Below are 18,445 nucleotides of genomic sequence, written 5' to 3'. Positions count from 1 at the left end.
AGCTCAGGGGTTTTTGGGAATATAGATAGATGTTTTACGCGGTATTAAGTTATCAAGCTTCGCTAGAACCAAACCTTTTGGCCGGTGATATCACAAGTACGACTCGAGTCGAGGTCATGCAATGGCTTATCCTGTTCTGCCTAGGTAGTACTTACACAAGACCGCAGCACTAAGACATGCAAGTCTTACCGAGCCCGTCTATCTGAACGTCTGCCTGTGTGTTTCCGCGTTTATCTTCCGACAGATGATGGGGATCCATAGCCCTTGATGGGAGAGCTGTACGTAGGTATCCGGCCTACCATCTCCGCGGTACGTAACGAGACTGCGTAATAACGGCGCCAGAGACATGGAATGGAAGTAAGTAGAGACCTCGGCCAATCTTCTAGGATTGGGCCAGGATAACAGCACGAAACATCTTGTCTCACACGGGCATATAATCTCGTGTGCCCCAACTTTGGGCATAGAACGTCGAGAATGTTTGTGGCGGGTCATCTACTCGCTTCTTCCGGCGAAGGGGCTATGCCGTGCGAGGTCTCACAGCGATCTGGTGGCTTTGGTGGCCCGATGCGGCGGAGGACGACAGGAAACGTCTTGCGACGTCAATCTGCGTCTGGGGTGCCGGCCGTAGTATAGCGTCAGATCTGCCGATACTGATTCGGTACGATCGTGGCAAAGCGAATAAATAAGACGAAAACCCGCACCGAACAGGTAATCTGCGCTTGATGAAGGAGGAGGGCGCTAACGTCGTGCAACTTTGCAACTTTGCGACTTTGCAGATGATGCATCTATTAACCATATCTAGAAATATACTATTTTCAACGCCCCCCTGAGATCTGATATAATATGGTCCTCACTAAAGTAATGCTATCCAACGCCATATAATGACATACATGCTGGAGAAACAAACAAGATGCTAAAAGGTATCGATGACTATAGTCGAGACTGCACCGGTGGGAAATTACTCTCTTCGGGCCATCTTACGTCAGGCCAGATGTGGCGGATGGCTTCCCAAATGTGACTGGAAGAATCTTAGTTAGCCAGATGGATAATCATAGGCGAAGGTTGAACTGGGGAACCACATAGCAAATACATACCTGACGTAGATAATTTTCAGGTTATCTTTTACTTCTGACGGTACTTCTCTCGCATCCTTCTCGTTTTGCGCCGGTAACAGCACCGTCTTAACTCCAGCGCGGTATGCTCCGATTAACTTCTCCTTTATTCCCCCGACTCTCTTTACGTGGCCAGAGAGTTGAAATTCGCCCTATCATAAGTATTAGTATCTCGTCAATAGACATATAGGAACTTTGCTCAACTTACAGTCATGGCCATTGTTGGGGGAACAGGTCGTCCGGAAAGGAGTGATATGAGTGCAATTGCTTGAGCCATTCCGCTCGACGGGCCATCTTTCGGTACGGCTCCGGAGGGGCAATGAACATGCAAACTGCGTTTCATCATGATGTTTTCTGTAGGATCCTGGGTCAATCCTAACTCGTACGCATGATTGCGAACCCAACTTCTCGCAACTTTGACACTTTCTTTCAGAACGTCTCCGAGATTGCCTGTAAGCTCTACGCTGCCATCGCCGGGCATATCGAGGACTTCGATGAACAGGATACCTCCATTTCCTCCAGAGCTATAAGCAACAAGTCCCGTAACTATACCCGGCTGGGTGGTTTTCTCCGCTATCTCGTCTTCGAATTTTTCTATGCCTAGAATAGATTCGAGATCTTCAACCGTAACTTCTGCACGGTATGTCTCTGGTTGGCCACGGTCGTTGGCCTCCACAAATTCGACGGCCTTCGCGCGGCAGACGGAGCCAATCTCTCGCTCGAGGTTACGAACTCCTGCCTCACGAGTATACGACTCGATTATCTTTGATATTACCTCCTCGCTAAAACGCACCTGATCTTCTGAGAGTCCATTTACCTTAATTTGCTTAGGTACAAGGTGTCGTAACGCGATATGTCGCTTTTCAAGCGTGGTATAGCCGGAGAATTCCAGGGTTTCCATACGATCTAGTAGCGGACCAGGGATAGTGTCAAGGGTATTCGCAGTAGCAATGAAAAGTACCTTACTTAGATCGATTGGAGTGTTGATGTAATGGTCATGGAATGCATGGTTTTGTTCGGGATCGAGCACTTCGAGCATCGCCGCGGCAGGGTCGCCGTTATGGTTAGACATACCCAGCTTGTCTATCTCGTCCAACAGGAAAATCGGGTTAGACACGCCAACTTTCTTTAAGCCTTGTACAATCAGACCTGGCATCGCGGCCACATATGTTCTCCGGTGCCCCCGGATTTCCGCTTCATCCCTAACGCCACCGAGCGAGATACGGTGGAATTTACGACCAAGGGCCGTCGCGATAGATTTAGCTATGCTAGTCTTGCCGACACCAGGGGGACCGACCAAGAGCAAGATAGGCGCTTTTTCGACATGTCGCTTGTTCTTCAGCATTTGAACTTTAAGACCGCTGGCCTTTATTTTCTCTTCTAATTCGGGATCGATGACCGCGGCGTCCTTTGCACTGTCCTTGGTGGACTCCAGGTCGGCGATTTCTTGTTCGGCTTGCTTAATTTGATGTTCCACTGCTTCATTGGCTGATTGCATCAATCTCACAATTGTGAGGTATGATAGTAGGCGCTTCTTCACTTTTTCGATTCCGTAATGGTCATCGTCAAGCTGCTTCCTTGCAGCCTCCAATGTGCCGACCCCAATTGGGTCATCTGTAGTGACAGACCACGGTATCTCGGCCAATGTTTCGAGATACGTCCTGACAACCTGATACTCGGCCTGCGCTGGCATCATCTGCTTCAACCGCTTCAACTCGCGTTCGGCCACCGTCGCGGCATCTGGCGGAAGCTTAGCATCCGCGATCTTCTTCTCGAGATCCTGTAAGTCGTCCGAATCTTGCTGATCGCCCGGTCCGCCGCCAAACATGCCGAACGGCGATCCACCACCGAGATTAAGACCAGCCGGAGGCTTAATAAGTCCTGGTAGCTGCGGTTTGATATTCCGTCTATTTCTTATCTTTTCGATGTCTTCGGGGTCGATACGGATAGGGATAGTTCCGCTACTTATAGTAGTAACCTTGATATGGCCTTTTAGGTCCTCCACGTGACGGTCGAGTATCTCGATAACCTTTTGCATACGAGTTGCAACATCAAGAGCGGCGAGAACTTGGAGCTTCTCCTCATAGGAAGTATCGACCACGTTCATCATGAAGTCGGCTAGCGAACCTCCCTCGCTAGGATTTTTCCTAGCAATGAGCTGTTCGAGCCTCCGCGTAAGGAGAGGATTCAGCCCCGCGGTACCACTGGATAGCAGAAAAGCCGATATGCGAAGGTAGGATATTAGTTCCCGCGACAGTCGCTTCAGGGTACCAAAGAGCTCTTGATAAGAAGGCTTCTTGAGTTCCTCGGCATCGAGCTGGTCCGTATGAGGGAACACCTTTGCCTCAAAGAAGGGGCGCTCTTGCGTGATCTTCTCGATAGATACGCGCGAGACTCCTTGCACAAGCAAGTTGAACTCGGCACCATTTTGTCCCTGAATCGCATTTATCCTTCCAGATACTCCGTAGGCAAATAACCGGTCCTTCTTAATGCTGCTACTGTCCGCACTAATAAGCTCCTCATAGTTCCCAGGCTTCTCCTCTAGAAGTGCCTGGCCGCGAGAATTCAACATGGGCGAGTTAAGGGGTACGCAGATAACGGGGATCTGATCGACCCGGCTCGAGTTTTTGGAAGCACGGGCATAGACGTTCGAAAGCAAGGCGGGTATGTCGGAGCGGTCTGTAGGTACGGGTACTCGAATGATAGAGCCGGGGAAGAGAACATTGTTCTTACCGAGGGGGATCACAGGCATAGCTGTCGATTGCGCCATGTTGACGTGTTTCCCCTTTGGGGTTGCGATCGATTGGCCAAAAGGAAAAAGAGCAATAGCAATAAACTTCAAAGGTGAGGGTCGTACTACTACTACGTCGCACAAAGAAGTTGACGAGACGGCGAATTAGTCGCTGACTCGTAGTTGATTGAGAGGAAGTTTTTAGTTTCGGGTCGGTTCGGTCGGGGATGTATGTATGGGACGTATGTATGTACAGATGTATAGATGTATAGATGTATAGAGGTGCGTGTGCATGTGGGAATCATAAATGTTGATGTCAGAACAGGTGGAAGGTTCTCATGCACTGTAACTAACCTAAACTACCCCTGTAGGCCTACGTAGCTCGGGCTGCGGGACAGCTGGCTTAGGTCTTGGTTCAGGGGTACCGTTCCTTCCAGAAGCTGCGGGTAGACTTACCTACCTCTTACCTTAGGTACAATACGGAATACAATACATCCCAGAACAGCACCTGCACTTACCGAGGTCCATCTCCGCTGCGCCAGAACCCCGGATATCATCCGTATCGAAGCCGAGGACTCCACCATCACAAGATTATACGGTTCGATGGCATTGTGATAATGCGTGATAACCTCATTCTAACTACATATCGTCTGTTCATGTAGTTACCTATTTATTGGACAGTGTGAAATTTACTGTATTGTGACTTTACAAGGTATACCAATAACTACATAGAAAGTTAATACCGGGTAAGTATTGTATTGTACATCATTAGGTACCCCCGTAAGAGGCTGTTAGGTAGGCCATTACACGGCACAAGCCACAGCAGGCTACACAAGCCAAGCTACCCCGCGATTTACGATTTAGCGTAACCAGTTCCAGTTAAGAGTTAAGTAAAGAAATCAATTAAAAAGTTCAAGTCGCGTAATCCAACATTTTAAACGCGTCTCCTACTTGACCAACTAGACCCTTCCTATCACCTAAATCACCTCCTCCTCCTCCTTCCACGAGACACCGCCTTATACCACAGACAATGGCTAGTACGTATTTTCTATGAGGCCTCTCTCCCTATAAATATATTTAGTATCCATATATCCATATATCTATCTACCTAATATCAAATATATCTATATATATCATGAATATTAACTTCGCCATCTAGGCTACGGCGGATACGGCGCGACGACCGGCGGCAACGACGGGGGGTTCTTCGGGGGCTCCCAGAGCGGGAGCCAAGCGGCGAACGCGGTGAGCGAAGATTCGCTGCGGCCGGTGACGGTAAAGCAAATCATCGACGCGGAGCAGTCCTTCAACCGGGAGAACAGCTTCCGGATCGACGGCGCCGACGTCTCCCAGGTCACCTTCGTCGGCATGGTCCGCCAGATCAGCCCCCAGACCACCAACATCACGTACCGCCTCGACGACGGCACCGGCATCATCGAGGTCAAGCAGTGGCTCGACGCCGACCGCCAGGACGACGCTGCCCACAACCCCTTCCACGAGGAGCAGTACGTCCGCGTCTGGGGCCGCCTTCGCAGTTTCGGTAACAAGCGCCACGTCGGCGTCCACGTCATCAAGCCCGTCACCGACTTCAACGAGGTCAACTACCACCTGCTCGAAGCTACTTACGTGCACCTGTTCTTCACCCGTGGTGCGTTAGGCGGCGGCGGCGGCGGCGATGGAAATGCCGCCGAGGACGATAGCATGTTCGTCGAGAACAACGATGCCATGTTCCTACAAGGCGCGTCGGTCAAAGCACGGAAGATGTACCAATACCTTAACCAGTCGAAGAGCGGGGAGGGTACCAACATGCACGTCATAGCCAAGGAGACAGGCATGACGATCCAGGATGTTATGGCTGCTGCCGAAGAGCTGCTAGGCCACGGCAAGATCTACACTACTCTCGACGACGAGACATTTGCCGTCCTGGAAGGGTTTTAAATTCTTGGTTTCAGTAACGAGTTGCTATCGAGGCGAAACTTTGTTACATGTCACGTTCCGGCGTTATTGGCATGATGGAGACTATAAGGCATGAGGCGGACATCAATCACATGGGTTTGGCTAAGAATGGAACCAACGTGTATAATGAATGCTTTCTAGTGTAGATTATCTACCTAGATACGAAGGATTGACTAATGACACCTAAAATGAACCAGAATTTAAGATAATATGCACCCCTATCTCCTCCCCCCAAAGAAGTGAATAGTGGCGACGTACCAATCCGAGACGAAACTAGATGGGGCAAAGCACCCGTAACCGTAACGCGGGTAGCGCCGAAAGGCCTAGTAAGGCGGAAACGTGGTAAATTTCTAAAAGTAAAGGATTCCCAGATATTTGGTCGTCCACTAAAGAGAGTGAGAAAGTAACACCGGGGTTTTCTACCCCACGAGGACCCTAGAAGTAAAAAGAGTAGAAGAGTAAGCAGAATCAAGAAGCAACCGGAAACTCAGACTTTCAGCAAATCGAGTAATTTCGCATCGCAAGCTAGATCATAACTCATCGACTCCTATCAACTTCAGCGTCATCTTCATCAGTAATAACAACAGCGGCAAAAAAAAAAAAAAAAAGGGCGATGGCAGCAGAAACAGTCTCATCCATTTGACAACCCTTACATCTTCTTGAACCCGGGGTTAAGCTTGATGGGGATCGATTTGGATAGCTTCTGCGGCTCGCGGACCATGATGCTCAGACGGACTGGGGACTTGCAATGGACACCCAGGTAGATGTCCTTCTTGAACTCGAAGCCGAACTTCTTGTAGTACGACGTATTCTTCTCCGAACTGGACTCGAGGTACATGGCTCGGCCTTCGGCGTCAGCCTATACAGAATCAGTACATCGGCAGGCATTTGTAGTCGAGACTTGGTAAGACCGCGTGGTGAAGCGTTCAGTTATTTTTGTATTTACTGATATTCCCCCCTGTTTCGTCCCATTGTAGCACGTACCTTGGCAGCCATATGCTCCATGAGCTTCCTCGCGTAGCCCCTACGCTGGCCACTGGGTTTGGTGCCCAGATATACCAGGTAGTAGCAGTCGTTGTCCCTGTCACCCATGACCTCGGCTTTGGTGTCATGGAGCACCGGCATGAGTTCCTGGTAGTAGCGCTTCCGGCCTTCGGCAGACAGTTGATAGTAGAGTCTCCACATACCACTGCGGACGATGGTCACCCAGTCGTCCATCTCCTTGCCAGGCGGCATCCTGTACGTCGCAAGAGTCACGTGTTAGTTGACACTTATGTGCATTTACTTCTTTGCTTTTACCAAGGTAAGCCCCGGGAAGCAAGTAAAACCTGAGTCGAGGCTACGTATCGTTGGCTCGTAGCATGCATACGTAGCCGTAGAGCCCTTGTTTTCTTTTCCCCGGTCGCCCCTCTTGATCTGATGGCAGACTCACCAGAGCGCCACGCCCTCGTAGTCCGGCCCGATGGTGGTTACGACACCCTTGTAGCAGTGGGCTGCCACGATGTAGTTGAAGATATCAACGTGGAGCCGCCACTTGGTCTCGTCATCGTAACCGACCATGTCGTCCGTATCAAGGACGTACTGTGCCAGTTCATCAGTAGCAAAGGCCTGCGCTAGAGATAACGCTGCTTCCTTATACTCCGATATCCCGATAGCACGGACTTGGCCCTCCCATTTTTGTGGAATGAGAGAACGCTTCTTCAACTCAACGAGGGAAACACTGTTGCTTACGTGCTCCATGTTGGGCAGCTTGTCTACTCGAACCTTTCCGGTGGCTGAAAATAGCGGTCACGAATTAGTCGCGACGCTACAGCATTGGGAACTAATTAGATATGACCACCCACCTTAAATATTATTACTTGATATATTCTGTATACTATCTCCTGTGTGGGCTCTCGACAACTGAGTTCTTGAGATAGGCATAAATCTCGCGGGATGAGCAAGGCAATTGAGGCTCGTGCGTAGGTCAACAGACATCAATGTTGAGTTGACGAGGGTGTCGGTCTTAGAACTGAGAGTATTTTAATTCGAATAACAATCGACGTCACTGGGAAGGGAGACGAAGAGCCCAAAGTCCGACAGCCGAAAGAATTGAAGCTGAAAGTTGGATTGAAGCGACAAGGTAGGGTATAGCTAATGACAAAGAACTGAGTCTTGAAAGTACTAATCCCGTGTGAAGGGATAGTGTGCTATAGCAAGATCGATCAGTGTGCCTAAGCTTGTGTCTATTCCTAGTTTCTTGGGTTGAGTGAGAAGAAGCGGAGGAAGAAGGAATCGAGGCTTCCGGAAGTCTGGGGGGGTTTAAAGAGTGGCGGGTCGGAGTACAAAGCACAGTGTACAATGGTTGGGTGAGGCGAAGAGCCAAGGGAGAGGTGCGTGGGATAAGATGCAGAGAGCCTGAATAGTAGATGGTAAGCTGAGGGAGCCGCAGAAGGCATGGAAGCACAAGCGACCAACCAGCCGCTAGGGAACGGATGTATGACACTATTCATTCCCTATCCATGCCCCTCGTGGACTCCTACGTAGTACATAGTAGTAGACAAAGAGTCTCATATCAGCTTGGTTCATTGGTTGTTCGGTACGTAGCGGATGACGGCAACGGCCGTCTGGGCACTATATCTGGACACTATATCTGGGCGCCATACAACTGTGTGTCGGCTTCTTAGTTTAGTAGTCACAGTGCGTCAGACCCAACACATTGGGATCTCGAGTTGCCAGACTTGGCTGCATACATTGTACGCCAGTCTCGTGCGCGGGAGTTGGTGTGTGGGAGGGTTTGGGAACTTGCCCATTGGTACGGAGCAAACATCTTTGCTAAGGTGTGGTAAGAGTGTGATTCTCATTGGGTATGAATGCCGTAGTTTACTCGGCTTGGGATAATACCTCGCATACCGTCGCTCTAGACAGTGTTGATAGTGTTGACAGTGTTGCAGACGCTGATCCCACGTTATTACACGCATCCTACATTAGAGGTTTGCTCATATGTAGCCTTCACCCCGGAGGCACAGGACTGCAGCTTACCTACCTAACCTACCAGCCTACCTAGGTATACTACTACATATGAGGTATGCTACTACGTATAGCTACCATAGTAGTCACCTGACGGGTTGACTTCGACGGCGGTCTGGCCTGGAGGGACAGAGGGATAGCAGTTCGGAAACCCGGAGTTACCACCTACGTCAGTTACACGAGCGCTTGAGGCGGCCGGTTCAACGTTAAGGGCTGGCAACCATCAGGTTTTAACTATCGTACAGGTGTTCCATTGCAGGCATGTGGGAGCCCTAGACGGAGCGTGGGGTTGCGGTTGTGGTTGCGTTGTTTATTCCGGGGGAGAGTCATTGTCATCCCTAAGACCCTGGACCCTAGACCCTAGATCCAAGGTCTGGCTTTTAGTCTGTCGGGTCTGCGGGTTTATCAATGTTATCCTATCAATCGGATACAACTTGCTTTTGTGAACCTAAAAGCGGCGCACTGGGTTACCTTTCTGCTTTACACAGTAGTGTAGGTAGATAACGTAGCTGCCCAGATAGCCAGATAGCCTAGGCATCCCCCGGATCGGCCGGGGTTGTTATGCGGTTGCGGAGTCGGTGATACGCTGATAGCCTCTGATAACCTCTGATACCCTTATTGCCTTCCAAGGTTGAAGTTAATCTTACATCAGGATATTACATAGTAGATGTGATTAGATGATTGGATGTGATATTAACGAGGTCTTGCATTTCTGAAACAATTGAAAACAGTAAAACCCCTCGCTTCCAATACGGCATAGGGGCATAGGGGAAAAGGGGGATATCTATGAAAATATGCAGTTCGCCATCGGGCGTAAAAAACAAAGTGTACTCTAGATAAGGCATAAAGCAAGCTTCTTCCATCCTTTCTCAGCTGAGTTCTAAAAATCAAATAAAGAAATCAGTAAACAATCGGATTCTTCTTCTTTTTTTCCCCCTCCGACCGGTCGAACCTCGCTTCACATGCGCCTAATCTCCTGCTCGTTGGTGTACTTCTCAAGACCGGAGTCAAGGTTTTCCCACCATTCGAAAAGCATCGACTCGCATATGAGCTTAAACCAAGGCGTGAACTTTAACTCTGGGTCTTTGAAGAGAGTCTTAAGTTCTTCAGCAGTGACGTATTTAGTGTCCTTCACTTCGTTGGGGTTGGCATGGAGATCCACGTTCGCCTTGATAAAAAGGATATAGTCAACTAATGGTAATTATTAGCATTCTATCGTTATCTTGGCATTGGTTTCAGCTTTCAGCTTTCAGCTTTCTTACTCTCGTGCTCGCCCCATTTACCATCGCTAGGAGCTTTATAATGGATTCGTGTTAGGAAGTGGAAGTCCTCGAATGGTACCTGCTCCTTCTTAATGCCTAGCTCGTGGTCGAGTTTTCGTTGCGCAGCGCGCTTAACACCCTCGACCGAATCTGGCAGGTTGGAGCCGGTCTCGCCAGGAATTCCCAAGGGGTGAGAACAGCAAGTATTCGTCCACATATCAGGAAAGGTGATCTTTTCGGATGCGCGCTGCTGAAGGAGCAATCGATTCTTATCATCAAAGAGAAAGCAGGAGAAAGCTCGGTGCAGTAAACCCTTGTCGATGTTTGTCATAAGATGGCCTACAAAGGTTAGCCATTGCCCTGCCATCTCCTATAGATTTCCTACATACAAAGCTTCTTGCTGGCCGTTCCTATTGGGTTGTCGTCATTATCGAGAACAATGCACACCTCGTCCATGAGTCGAATCTGTTCTGCATCGTGACCTTCTAGCTCGGCGGAGCTAGTGTCTATGTCTGGGAAAAGACGGAGTAGGGTTTCCGCCGTCGGGATACTCTGGGTGACAGTCGTAGTAGTAGACATCGTGGCCGGGTTATCGTGGTATATTGGAGTAATGTTCGTCTTCGTCTACTAGAAAAGGGAGAGGAGCGATGTGTTACACTTTTGCGAAATTAAATATAATTGGGAATTGCATATCGATTAATCCCACTAGCACTAAGCGTCAGACGGGGACCCCGCCCTCGGTTTTAAAACAAACTTTTAGGGGTCATTACACTACACCGCGCACGCCGCACGGGTCACTACATAGCTACATGTAGGTACCTAATGGAATTGACGTATCTATGTCCTATCGATAGACTATCAGCCTCACTCATGCGATGCACCTTACCTTGTCCTTCCAATCAATATATTCTTGGCTGATTTAAGGTTAAACAACTTGTCTAAACATGCGTACCGTGCGAATCCATGTGTTTTACGAACTCCGATTATTAAATTCATTATGTCTCACTTCACCACATCATCAAATGTACAATACATAGGCAAAGTTGAGGTACGTATGGGTGTTGCTGCTACCTACATATCAATTAGAGATGAACTCGAAAGATAATATGGAGTAAGGAGATTTAGGGATCTGTTATATCGACAAATCATACACAATTACATCTATCCCTTACTTGAAAACATACGCTACAATATACAATATGGCCACATCCCCAACATTATTTAACCAGCTGCATTCCTATGCTCAGCATCCCGAGCTGACTGCTCCCAGTCCGAGACACAAGTATACCAAAACTCCAGTCCAGCAACTCTATCATAAGGGTCAGCAACTTTCGTATGCGGGATTTTCCAGAAGCATATGGATGTGAATGAATGAATGAACTTACAGAGCCAATCCTATCGTAGTTCCCAGCCACAAGCCTATAAGCTTCCAATCAAGTGCAAAAGCGGTGGCAAACGATATGGGCAACGCGAGGAGATAATAGATCGACAGGTTTGCGTAACCACCAAATGACTGCTTCCCGATACCACGAAGCAACCCGTGGGCAACAGCTGCAAGGCCGTCGAAAACCTGCATAACCGCCACAAGCGGCATGACTCTCGCTACTATAGCAATTACCTCTTCATCTCGGGTAAAGAGAAGGGGAAGCTGGTAACGGAGACCCGCGAGTAAGCTCAGGTTGAATAATCCAATAATACAACCCGCTCCGAACGCCTTGGATTCGTTAGTCCGTATATCTCAAAAGCTTGGTCGATATCTAAGGTAGGTAGGTAACTTACGACTTTGGCCGAGGTTTTGGCAGCATTAACCAACCGAGCCCCTATTAAATTAGCAATCCTCGTAGAAGCAGCGATAGAAACGGGGAAAGGAATGTTGAAGGTCGTTGACGTCAGAGTTATCAAAATACTCTGTGCCGCTAGGTAGGATGTTCCAAATTGGCTTGTTGCCAACGTAAGGATCTCAAATGCAAGCCATTCGGCCATCACCATCACCATGCCGGGCAAGGCGAGCCAAACCATGGGACCTGCGGTACGTTAGTAATCGACCTCGAACGATACTTGCGTCGATGCCGTGTTGAAACTTACCCCAATTGTTGAGAGCACGTCGGGTAAAGCCTCCCCAGCATTGGGAACCGTCCACAAACAATACGTAGGATAGGAGGAGAAGTGGCATTAATGTCTGCGTTATGGCAACGGAAATAGGCGCACCGACGAATCCGAATCCGAAGTGCCAAACGAAAAGCCAGTTCATAAATATGTTTAAGGGGGCCGCAATCAACAAGACGTAAGTTGTTGCGATGAATAAACCTTGCGATAAGACAAATCGCTTGCCTCCTTCAAATGCGACAAAGCCGGGCACACCTGCGATGATAACACGAAGGTAGAGACCCGCGAGCTCGGCAGATCGCGGTTCAGGGACAATATGGAGGAGTATATCTTCGGCAAAGAAGAATAGCACAGCAACAGGGACAACAAGCGACCACAGGAAGTAAGTCATTCTCTGGAGCTGTAGACCTACTAAATGTTTATGGCCAGATCCGTATGCCTGCGCGCAAAGAGTATCTAGACTTGTTGCTAGGCCTTGCATCGGAGCGTAACAGCAAATATTCGCCGTCATGGTGGCCACTATGGTTCGTTAGCAATACTCGGAAGACAAGAACAAGGCATTCCAACTTACAGCTCACGGCACCCAGCTCGACTTTTCCAATCCGTCCGACGGCAAAAATACTAGTGATATTGATGCTATATTGCAATAAAAATGTTAAGATTAACGATCGCGAGTAAGTGGCAATAGTCTTAGCCTCCCTTTGCCAGGTGGTATCTATCATCCCAGACGCCACCGCGGCATCCCACTGCTCATTTAGGTGCTCATGGTGTGAGGCCGACGAGTCAGCAGCACTAGCTAATAGAGGTGAGATCTCGGAGGGCTGAATAGTGATCCTAGGGACTTCCTCATCTTCTGGCAATTTGCGAATTTTGGTGTTGAACATGGCCTTATACAGCCTTGAAAATGTCCCGGGCCGTCCTTCTGAGGTATGTTTAGGCGGAATGATGTGGTTATCTCTTAACAAACTGCGTTCGGCATCACGAGACTGCTTCTTTTCGACCCTAGTAAGAACGGGCTCGTTAACCGGGTCGATTACAAGACTCGGTCGCCTATACCCAAATGCCAGTCCGGTAGGTTGTGTATATAAGACAGGTCCACTTTCAGTTTCAGACTCGGACCCGGTCCCATCGTCGAAGGCATCCTCGACTACCTCATCCTCGGAGCATTCAGCCAGATCACTAGCCAGTATCTCCTGCGCTATTGGCGAAGCGGGCTTGAAAGACGAAGCCACGTCCAGCCCCCTTTTCTTTGGGGGGATCGGTTTAGAATCGGGCATCTTGCCGTTTAATTAACGAGTTAAAGAAAACCAAGGCTCTTCAATAATCCACTTAGAAAAGGAAGGAAATTCCGCTCAGTCACATTAGTAACTAGAGGCGCGCGAAACGATAATCGTGCCAAAGCTTATCAAGTTCAAAGCGTGGAGTCTTTTTCCACTGGGAAGATTCTATTTAAAAGATATAATTTAAGAGCCCGTGGTTTATATTAATATGATATTTAAGACAAAAAAGAAAGAAAGAAAAAGCATAAGAAGCTATTATGGCAAACTACTATTTACCTAGTAGATTTGCCATAGCCTTGGTTGACTCAATACTATCCCCAGTTCTGCGTTAGTCTCCAGTTTCTGGAGGCAATCGAAATTTACACCGGCTTTGGCCCCCGCTTGATTGGCCGCCACCGGAGCTCGTCCTCGGCTGTGCCGTTATTGGAAAGTTTTGTATACTTGTCTCGTCTTGGTCTAGCTCAAGCGGGTAGATACATACCTGTTATGGCGATGCTTATGGGCTGGGAGCGTAGGTACATACATATCGGGAATAAGGTGAGACCGGAATGGAATACTATTGTACAATACGTAAGCTTGAACTTGCATGACGCGATATCTGCATACATTAAAGACAGGTAGGCGATCCTACTACCTAGGTACCTAGGTACATAGTAGGTAGCTTAAGAGCTATAGCCCGCTTCTTATTGGTTCGTGCGCGAGTCCCCCGGATTTGACTATTTTGAGCCCCTGCTCCATTTCAACATCTATCGCCAATCATAGCATCTTTACTTACAAGCTACATAACTACCCAAGGTAATAATAACAAACAGTCGAAACCTTGATATCATCTTAAATCTTCACCCTGGGTACATACATACATACTTAATAATTAATTCATTAATACCTAACTTAACCTAACCTAACCTATCTAGTAAGGACAATAATGCCAGCCCTCCAATCCGATCCCGAAGACCCCCGGTCGTCATCGCGTTCCTGCTGCAGCAGCGGTCTCTCGTTCGCGGAGCTGAGCCGCCCGGTCGAGGTGAACGACTCGTCTGTTAGTAACGTATTCTGGAGTTGGCCAATCCTCGGCCCGCTGCTCGTCGAGAACGAGAGCAGCGACACGCGTGATCATTGCGCCAATGAGCGAAGTTAGTTCTTTCTCTCTACCATCATCCACTGTATTTATTAAATACCTATATATAATATATATACCTATATATACATATACATTATAAGCTAACAAGACCGCCCCGGGATAGCCTTCCTGTCCTACCTCCGGCTCTCCGTCTACATGGCCATCGTCGCCATCGCCATAGTATCATCCTTCCACCTTAAATCCCAGCCCTCAGACCTCGAGCTGCGCATGGCCCAGCCGCTCGGGATTGTCTTCTGGTTGCTCTCTCTGGCTTGCTTGATTCTCGGGCTCGGTAATTATATTAGTTCGTGCACTCTACCTAGCTTCTCCACTACAAACCGTAGGTATAAATTGCTAACGGCTGGCCGCGAGCAGAGACTCTGGATAAGTACAGTAGGAAAGTCGCTATAGTCCAGACAGGCTGGAGGACACAATCGGTGAGTTTCGCGTGCTACTCTGACCCCTTTAAATAGATCTGGGGCTGATAAGGTGCAAAGATCATGTCACTTATCGCATTGTCCATCGTAGGCACTTGCGTTATACTATTGGTAATCACTAAAGCGCCGGTAGAGGAATAACCACACTTTTCTTGGCTCCAGCTGTCTTCTTGTCCATTTGACTTCTGAAGTGATATATACATGGTGTGCCGTCATAAACCTGCTGATATATGTACCCTATATCCCGGGCAAAGTACGCCAAACACCACGATCAAATGCCGGTTCCCATAATTTCAATAACGCCAGCTACATATAGCCCTATGGGCGACAATATCGATAGTATATCGAAGCTTCTTCCAAAGCCCCAAAGTCTATTTCGATAGCTTTCTTGTTACGGCAACCTTTACTCTGCTATGCAGAATAGATCTCGTGCCGACAAACGCTCCTTCTCTTTCAACTTTTCTGTGGGCTCTGTCCCACAGTTACCGGCCGTCTCTCTAAATTCGGCCGAGTATTTGGCGGTGAGGGAGTTCAGTTCTTCGAAATCCGTCACCTGGCCATCCCAAGCTAATATGGGCAAGTCCCCAAATGGGCGCAAGCTTCCCTTATTAGGAAGACTATCAAGTAGGGACACCGGGGCAAGGGTAATCTCCGACCCTGCTCGGATCTTTTGCCTAACGTTTTCAATCTCTTCCTCTGTTGCATCGTCTGCCAAGAGCGGCTTCGAATTTTCTTTAGTAGCATACTCCTCGGGTATATGCTTCAGCTCTCTATGGACCGTGGCCAGGTTCCTAGCAGTGTCGATCCCGGGATACAACATCCAATAGCCGCGTGCTCGAGCTAGTCTCAGGGCATGTTCCAGCCAAGACGGATGTTGTATACTCACGACCTTTTCTGACAGGAGCACCGGGACAGGGTCCAACTCCTGCTTAGCTTCTAGTGATCTGGAGACGAAGTCGTGTAGCTCCACCCATTTGTCGCCTAGGAAAAGCACAGCATTGCTGGTGGGTGCTTGCCAGAGAAACGAGGTTGAAGCTTCATTCTGTGGAGCGTCGCTGGACTTGGAATCTTGTACCATCGAAGGCGGAGAAAATGATCCTTTTCCGTCCAGTAGCTGGAGCGGTTGTTCGAGACTGATGCCAAAAAGCCGGCGGTCCCAGTGCTGGTGAGTGGCAATAGCTGAGTATCTATATTCAAATAAAGAGTATTTCAAGTCTATGAGGGCCAATTAAAAGCGCGTTCAAGTAAAAGGGGCACAATGCTTACAATGGAAGAAATCGGGGGATAATTCGGCTTGCGGAGAGAGTACTAATATATGCGAGAGCTCTGGCTGGGCCGGCCAGAAAGATTCAAGAAAGTGGGCAGAACTCTCCTCCTCATTCATCCTCTTGCGAGGTATACGATGGCGGAGAGAAAGATGCCGTGCATTAGTTGGGTTAGGGACATGGGCGGGCGGCCAGGCGAACGTTTCGAGAAAGTGCTTAGTTGAATAGTCAACGTCGTGAGGAAGCTCGATGGTGAGATGAGGGACTGAACCCGTAGTATAGTCGGCAGCACTAAGTGATCTAAGAAGTCTGATTAAGCTCCCCGAAGTGCCCGGTACTGCATGAATGAGAATATCAATCTGCACTTTATTCCACACTTAAAAAAAACATTGTCAGTAATGCTACCTAAGGCATGGTTAAGATGGTTAAGTAATGAATAGTCTTACTGCGTAAAGCCTGACTATCGAGCTTTGTTAGCCACTCGAGCCTCTTTCCGGATCCACGCGGTAGCTCAATTAAAGTATTCTTCTTGACATTTACGTGCTGCTTTACGGCTCGTAGGAAGAAGGGTTCCTCGTCACTTGAACCATCTACAAAAATAGCTTGAGGGTGCATATAATAAAATATGTGATCTAGAATAGACATAAGCAAATGCGCCCATCCCGCGGAAGAGATAATACGCACGTAACGCTCGAAATACGGCATTTTCCATTCGATCGTCTGTCGATACCTGAGCATAGTCGGTACGCGCATCTTATAATTATCTAAGTTAGTAGGCGCCCGCGTCATCTTAACCTTTACGGGTATCGTACCGTGGAATATAATGTGACAAGAATCGTCGATGCCGTTAAGTTTCCGCAGGTCTCGTATATCGATATCGCTACGACTCATCAAGGCAAAGTGCACATAATTCTGTAGTTCGATTCCCATCTGGCAGGCGATCGGCAGCAGGGTCGCCGCGCTCTTAAGGCTCGAGGTCGCAAATAAGATGTTCCTATTCATCGCCATTGTTCCTCTTGTGCCACCGATGGCGTGTAGTGTCTGCGCCAGTTCGAGGAACTTGACGGGTCCATTGAAATTGCGCTCGGGCGTGTTCGGCGGACGGGTATGCGGTTTAGTCGGGGGAGATTTGGACCGTTCGTAAGACGGGCGCTTGAGAGTAGCAGCATCGGGGTCGTCTAGGTAGGTGTAGCTAGGACGGCGCATCTGTGCGTTAGGGCCGAGGTCGGGTATATTCTTGATGAACAGATAAATGATGACAGCTACCACAAGCGCGATAGCTATACGTTTGAGCGACCGTCGAGGAGGGACTCTAGCAGGATGCCAATTAGGCTGTCGCAAACCAGTGCCATTCTTAAAGGGCTTATGGTCATCATCCTTCTTGCCCAACTCCTCTTCGCTAAGGAAAAATCCTCGCATCTTTCCCCACGTAGACATACCCGAAAGTTCGGCACCGGCCCTTCAGCGCAAGCAGAAGATGGGCAAGCTACCTAGGTGCCTAGATAGATATCACAGCGCGGTCCTTAAGGGTGACAGAGGCGTTGAAAGACGCATCTCAAAATCGCAATCGCACCTCCAAGATCGAGTAAAGGTTTCGTAGGAAAAAGATGGGTTGGCTAGATATAGATACGGAAGTTTAGGGCTGAGCGACGATGAAGCTCTTGGGAGTGACGATCCCGTTGCTTTTAAGGGTCCTAGGTCCTAGCCTAGGTAGGTTAGTAATTTACAATTCCCGCATTCGTCACGGGCACGTATTATGTCCGGGTGTACAATACATTGAATACCATAGCGGTAATATGTGGTTACTTAAAATGATTCCTTATTTTAAATATTATATTACTTATAATAATGGTTAAATTAAGTAATACCATATTAATATACGTAATTATTTTTTATCGGAAAACCATTTTTTTAAAAACTATTATTCTTTATAAAAAAACCATTTTTTCGAAAATTATTATTTTTTTATAAATTATTATTTTTTTATAAATTATTATTTTTTTATATATAATTATTATTTTATAAATAATGATTTTTATATAAATAATTATTTTATTATTTATAATATTTTCATTTTTAAAAATTATTTTATTTTTAATAATTATTTTATTTTAAATAATTATTTTATAATTAATATTTATTTTTTTTTTAATAATTATTTTAAAAT

General features: G+C 47.8%; 7 protein-coding genes across 7 annotated transcripts; 2 read left to right on the top strand and 5 right to left on the bottom strand.

Moving 5' to 3' along the window:
• Positions 1 to 711: 711 nt before the first annotated feature.
• F5Y00DRAFT_198078 (ATP-dependent protease La) lies at positions 712 to 4,250 on the bottom strand. The gene is made up of 3 exons (XM_048005298.1): positions 1,321 to 4,250; positions 1,095 to 1,264; positions 712 to 1,018 (listed from the first exon to the last, which is right to left on the bottom strand). Exons 1-3 carry the CDS (start codon positions 3,880 to 3,882, stop codon positions 931 to 933), a joined length of 2,820 nt encoding a protein of 939 aa, XP_047860421.1. The 5' UTR covers positions 3,883 to 4,250; the 3' UTR covers positions 712 to 930.
• A 373-nt stretch (positions 4,251 to 4,623) lies between these two features.
• On the top strand, positions 4,624 to 6,407 carry F5Y00DRAFT_248504 (replication protein A, subunit RPA32). Its single transcript, XM_048009451.1, has 2 exons — positions 4,624 to 4,880; positions 5,003 to 6,407. The coding sequence occupies exons 1-2, from the start codon at positions 4,874 to 4,876 to the stop codon at positions 5,779 to 5,781; spliced, it is 786 nt and encodes a 261-aa protein (XP_047860420.1). The 5' UTR covers positions 4,624 to 4,873; the 3' UTR covers positions 5,782 to 6,407.
• On the bottom strand, positions 6,115 to 7,998 carry F5Y00DRAFT_197992 (uncharacterized protein). The gene is made up of 4 exons (XM_048005297.1): positions 7,644 to 7,998; positions 7,232 to 7,574; positions 6,784 to 7,036; positions 6,115 to 6,658 (listed from the first exon to the last, which is right to left on the bottom strand). Exons 2-4 carry the CDS (start codon positions 7,537 to 7,539, stop codon positions 6,449 to 6,451), a joined length of 771 nt encoding a protein of 256 aa, XP_047860419.1. The 5' UTR covers positions 7,540 to 7,574; positions 7,644 to 7,998; the 3' UTR covers positions 6,115 to 6,448.
• Positions 7,999 to 9,480: 1,482 nt separating this feature from the next.
• F5Y00DRAFT_248480 (Isopentenyldiphosphate isomerase) lies at positions 9,481 to 10,917 on the bottom strand. Its single transcript, XM_048009450.1, has 3 exons — positions 10,460 to 10,917; positions 10,071 to 10,409; positions 9,481 to 9,999 (listed from the first exon to the last, which is right to left on the bottom strand). Exons 1-3 carry the CDS (start codon positions 10,647 to 10,649, stop codon positions 9,767 to 9,769), a joined length of 762 nt encoding a protein of 253 aa, XP_047860418.1. The 5' UTR covers positions 10,650 to 10,917; the 3' UTR covers positions 9,481 to 9,766.
• Positions 10,918 to 10,929: 12 nt separating this feature from the next.
• F5Y00DRAFT_248479 (MATE efflux family protein) lies at positions 10,930 to 13,756 on the bottom strand. Its single transcript, XM_048009449.1, has 5 exons — positions 12,748 to 13,756; positions 12,156 to 12,695; positions 11,850 to 12,094; positions 11,456 to 11,784; positions 10,930 to 11,379 (listed from the first exon to the last, which is right to left on the bottom strand). Exons 1-5 carry the CDS (start codon positions 13,451 to 13,453, stop codon positions 11,292 to 11,294), a joined length of 1,908 nt encoding a protein of 635 aa, XP_047860417.1. The 5' UTR covers positions 13,454 to 13,756; the 3' UTR covers positions 10,930 to 11,291.
• A 346-nt stretch (positions 13,757 to 14,102) lies between these two features.
• Positions 14,103 to 15,285, top strand: F5Y00DRAFT_197870 (uncharacterized protein). The gene is made up of 4 exons (XM_048005295.1): positions 14,103 to 14,589; positions 14,701 to 14,880; positions 14,952 to 15,013; positions 15,074 to 15,285. Exons 1-4 carry the CDS (start codon positions 14,382 to 14,384, stop codon positions 15,152 to 15,154), a joined length of 531 nt encoding a protein of 176 aa, XP_047860416.1. The 5' UTR covers positions 14,103 to 14,381; the 3' UTR covers positions 15,155 to 15,285.
• Positions 15,286 to 15,316: 31 nt separating this feature from the next.
• On the bottom strand, positions 15,317 to 17,822 carry F5Y00DRAFT_197876 (uncharacterized protein). The gene is made up of 5 exons (XM_048005296.1): positions 17,091 to 17,822; positions 16,963 to 17,031; positions 16,725 to 16,910; positions 16,280 to 16,654; positions 15,317 to 16,228 (listed from the first exon to the last, which is right to left on the bottom strand). Exons 1-5 carry the CDS (start codon positions 17,713 to 17,715, stop codon positions 15,417 to 15,419), a joined length of 2,067 nt encoding a protein of 688 aa, XP_047860415.1. The 5' UTR covers positions 17,716 to 17,822; the 3' UTR covers positions 15,317 to 15,416.
• Positions 17,823 to 18,445: the final 623 nt, after the last annotated feature.

The sequence above is a fragment of the Daldinia vernicosa genome, assembly GCF_022497035.1.
Source record: "Daldinia vernicosa strain CBS 139.73 unplaced genomic scaffold F5Y00scaffold_73, whole genome shotgun sequence".
NCBI classification, from domain to species: Eukaryota; Fungi; Ascomycota; class Sordariomycetes; order Xylariales; family Hypoxylaceae; genus Daldinia; species Daldinia vernicosa.
The sequence above is the reverse complement of the archived record's forward strand: the minus strand, read 5'-3'. Positions and strand labels throughout refer to the sequence as shown.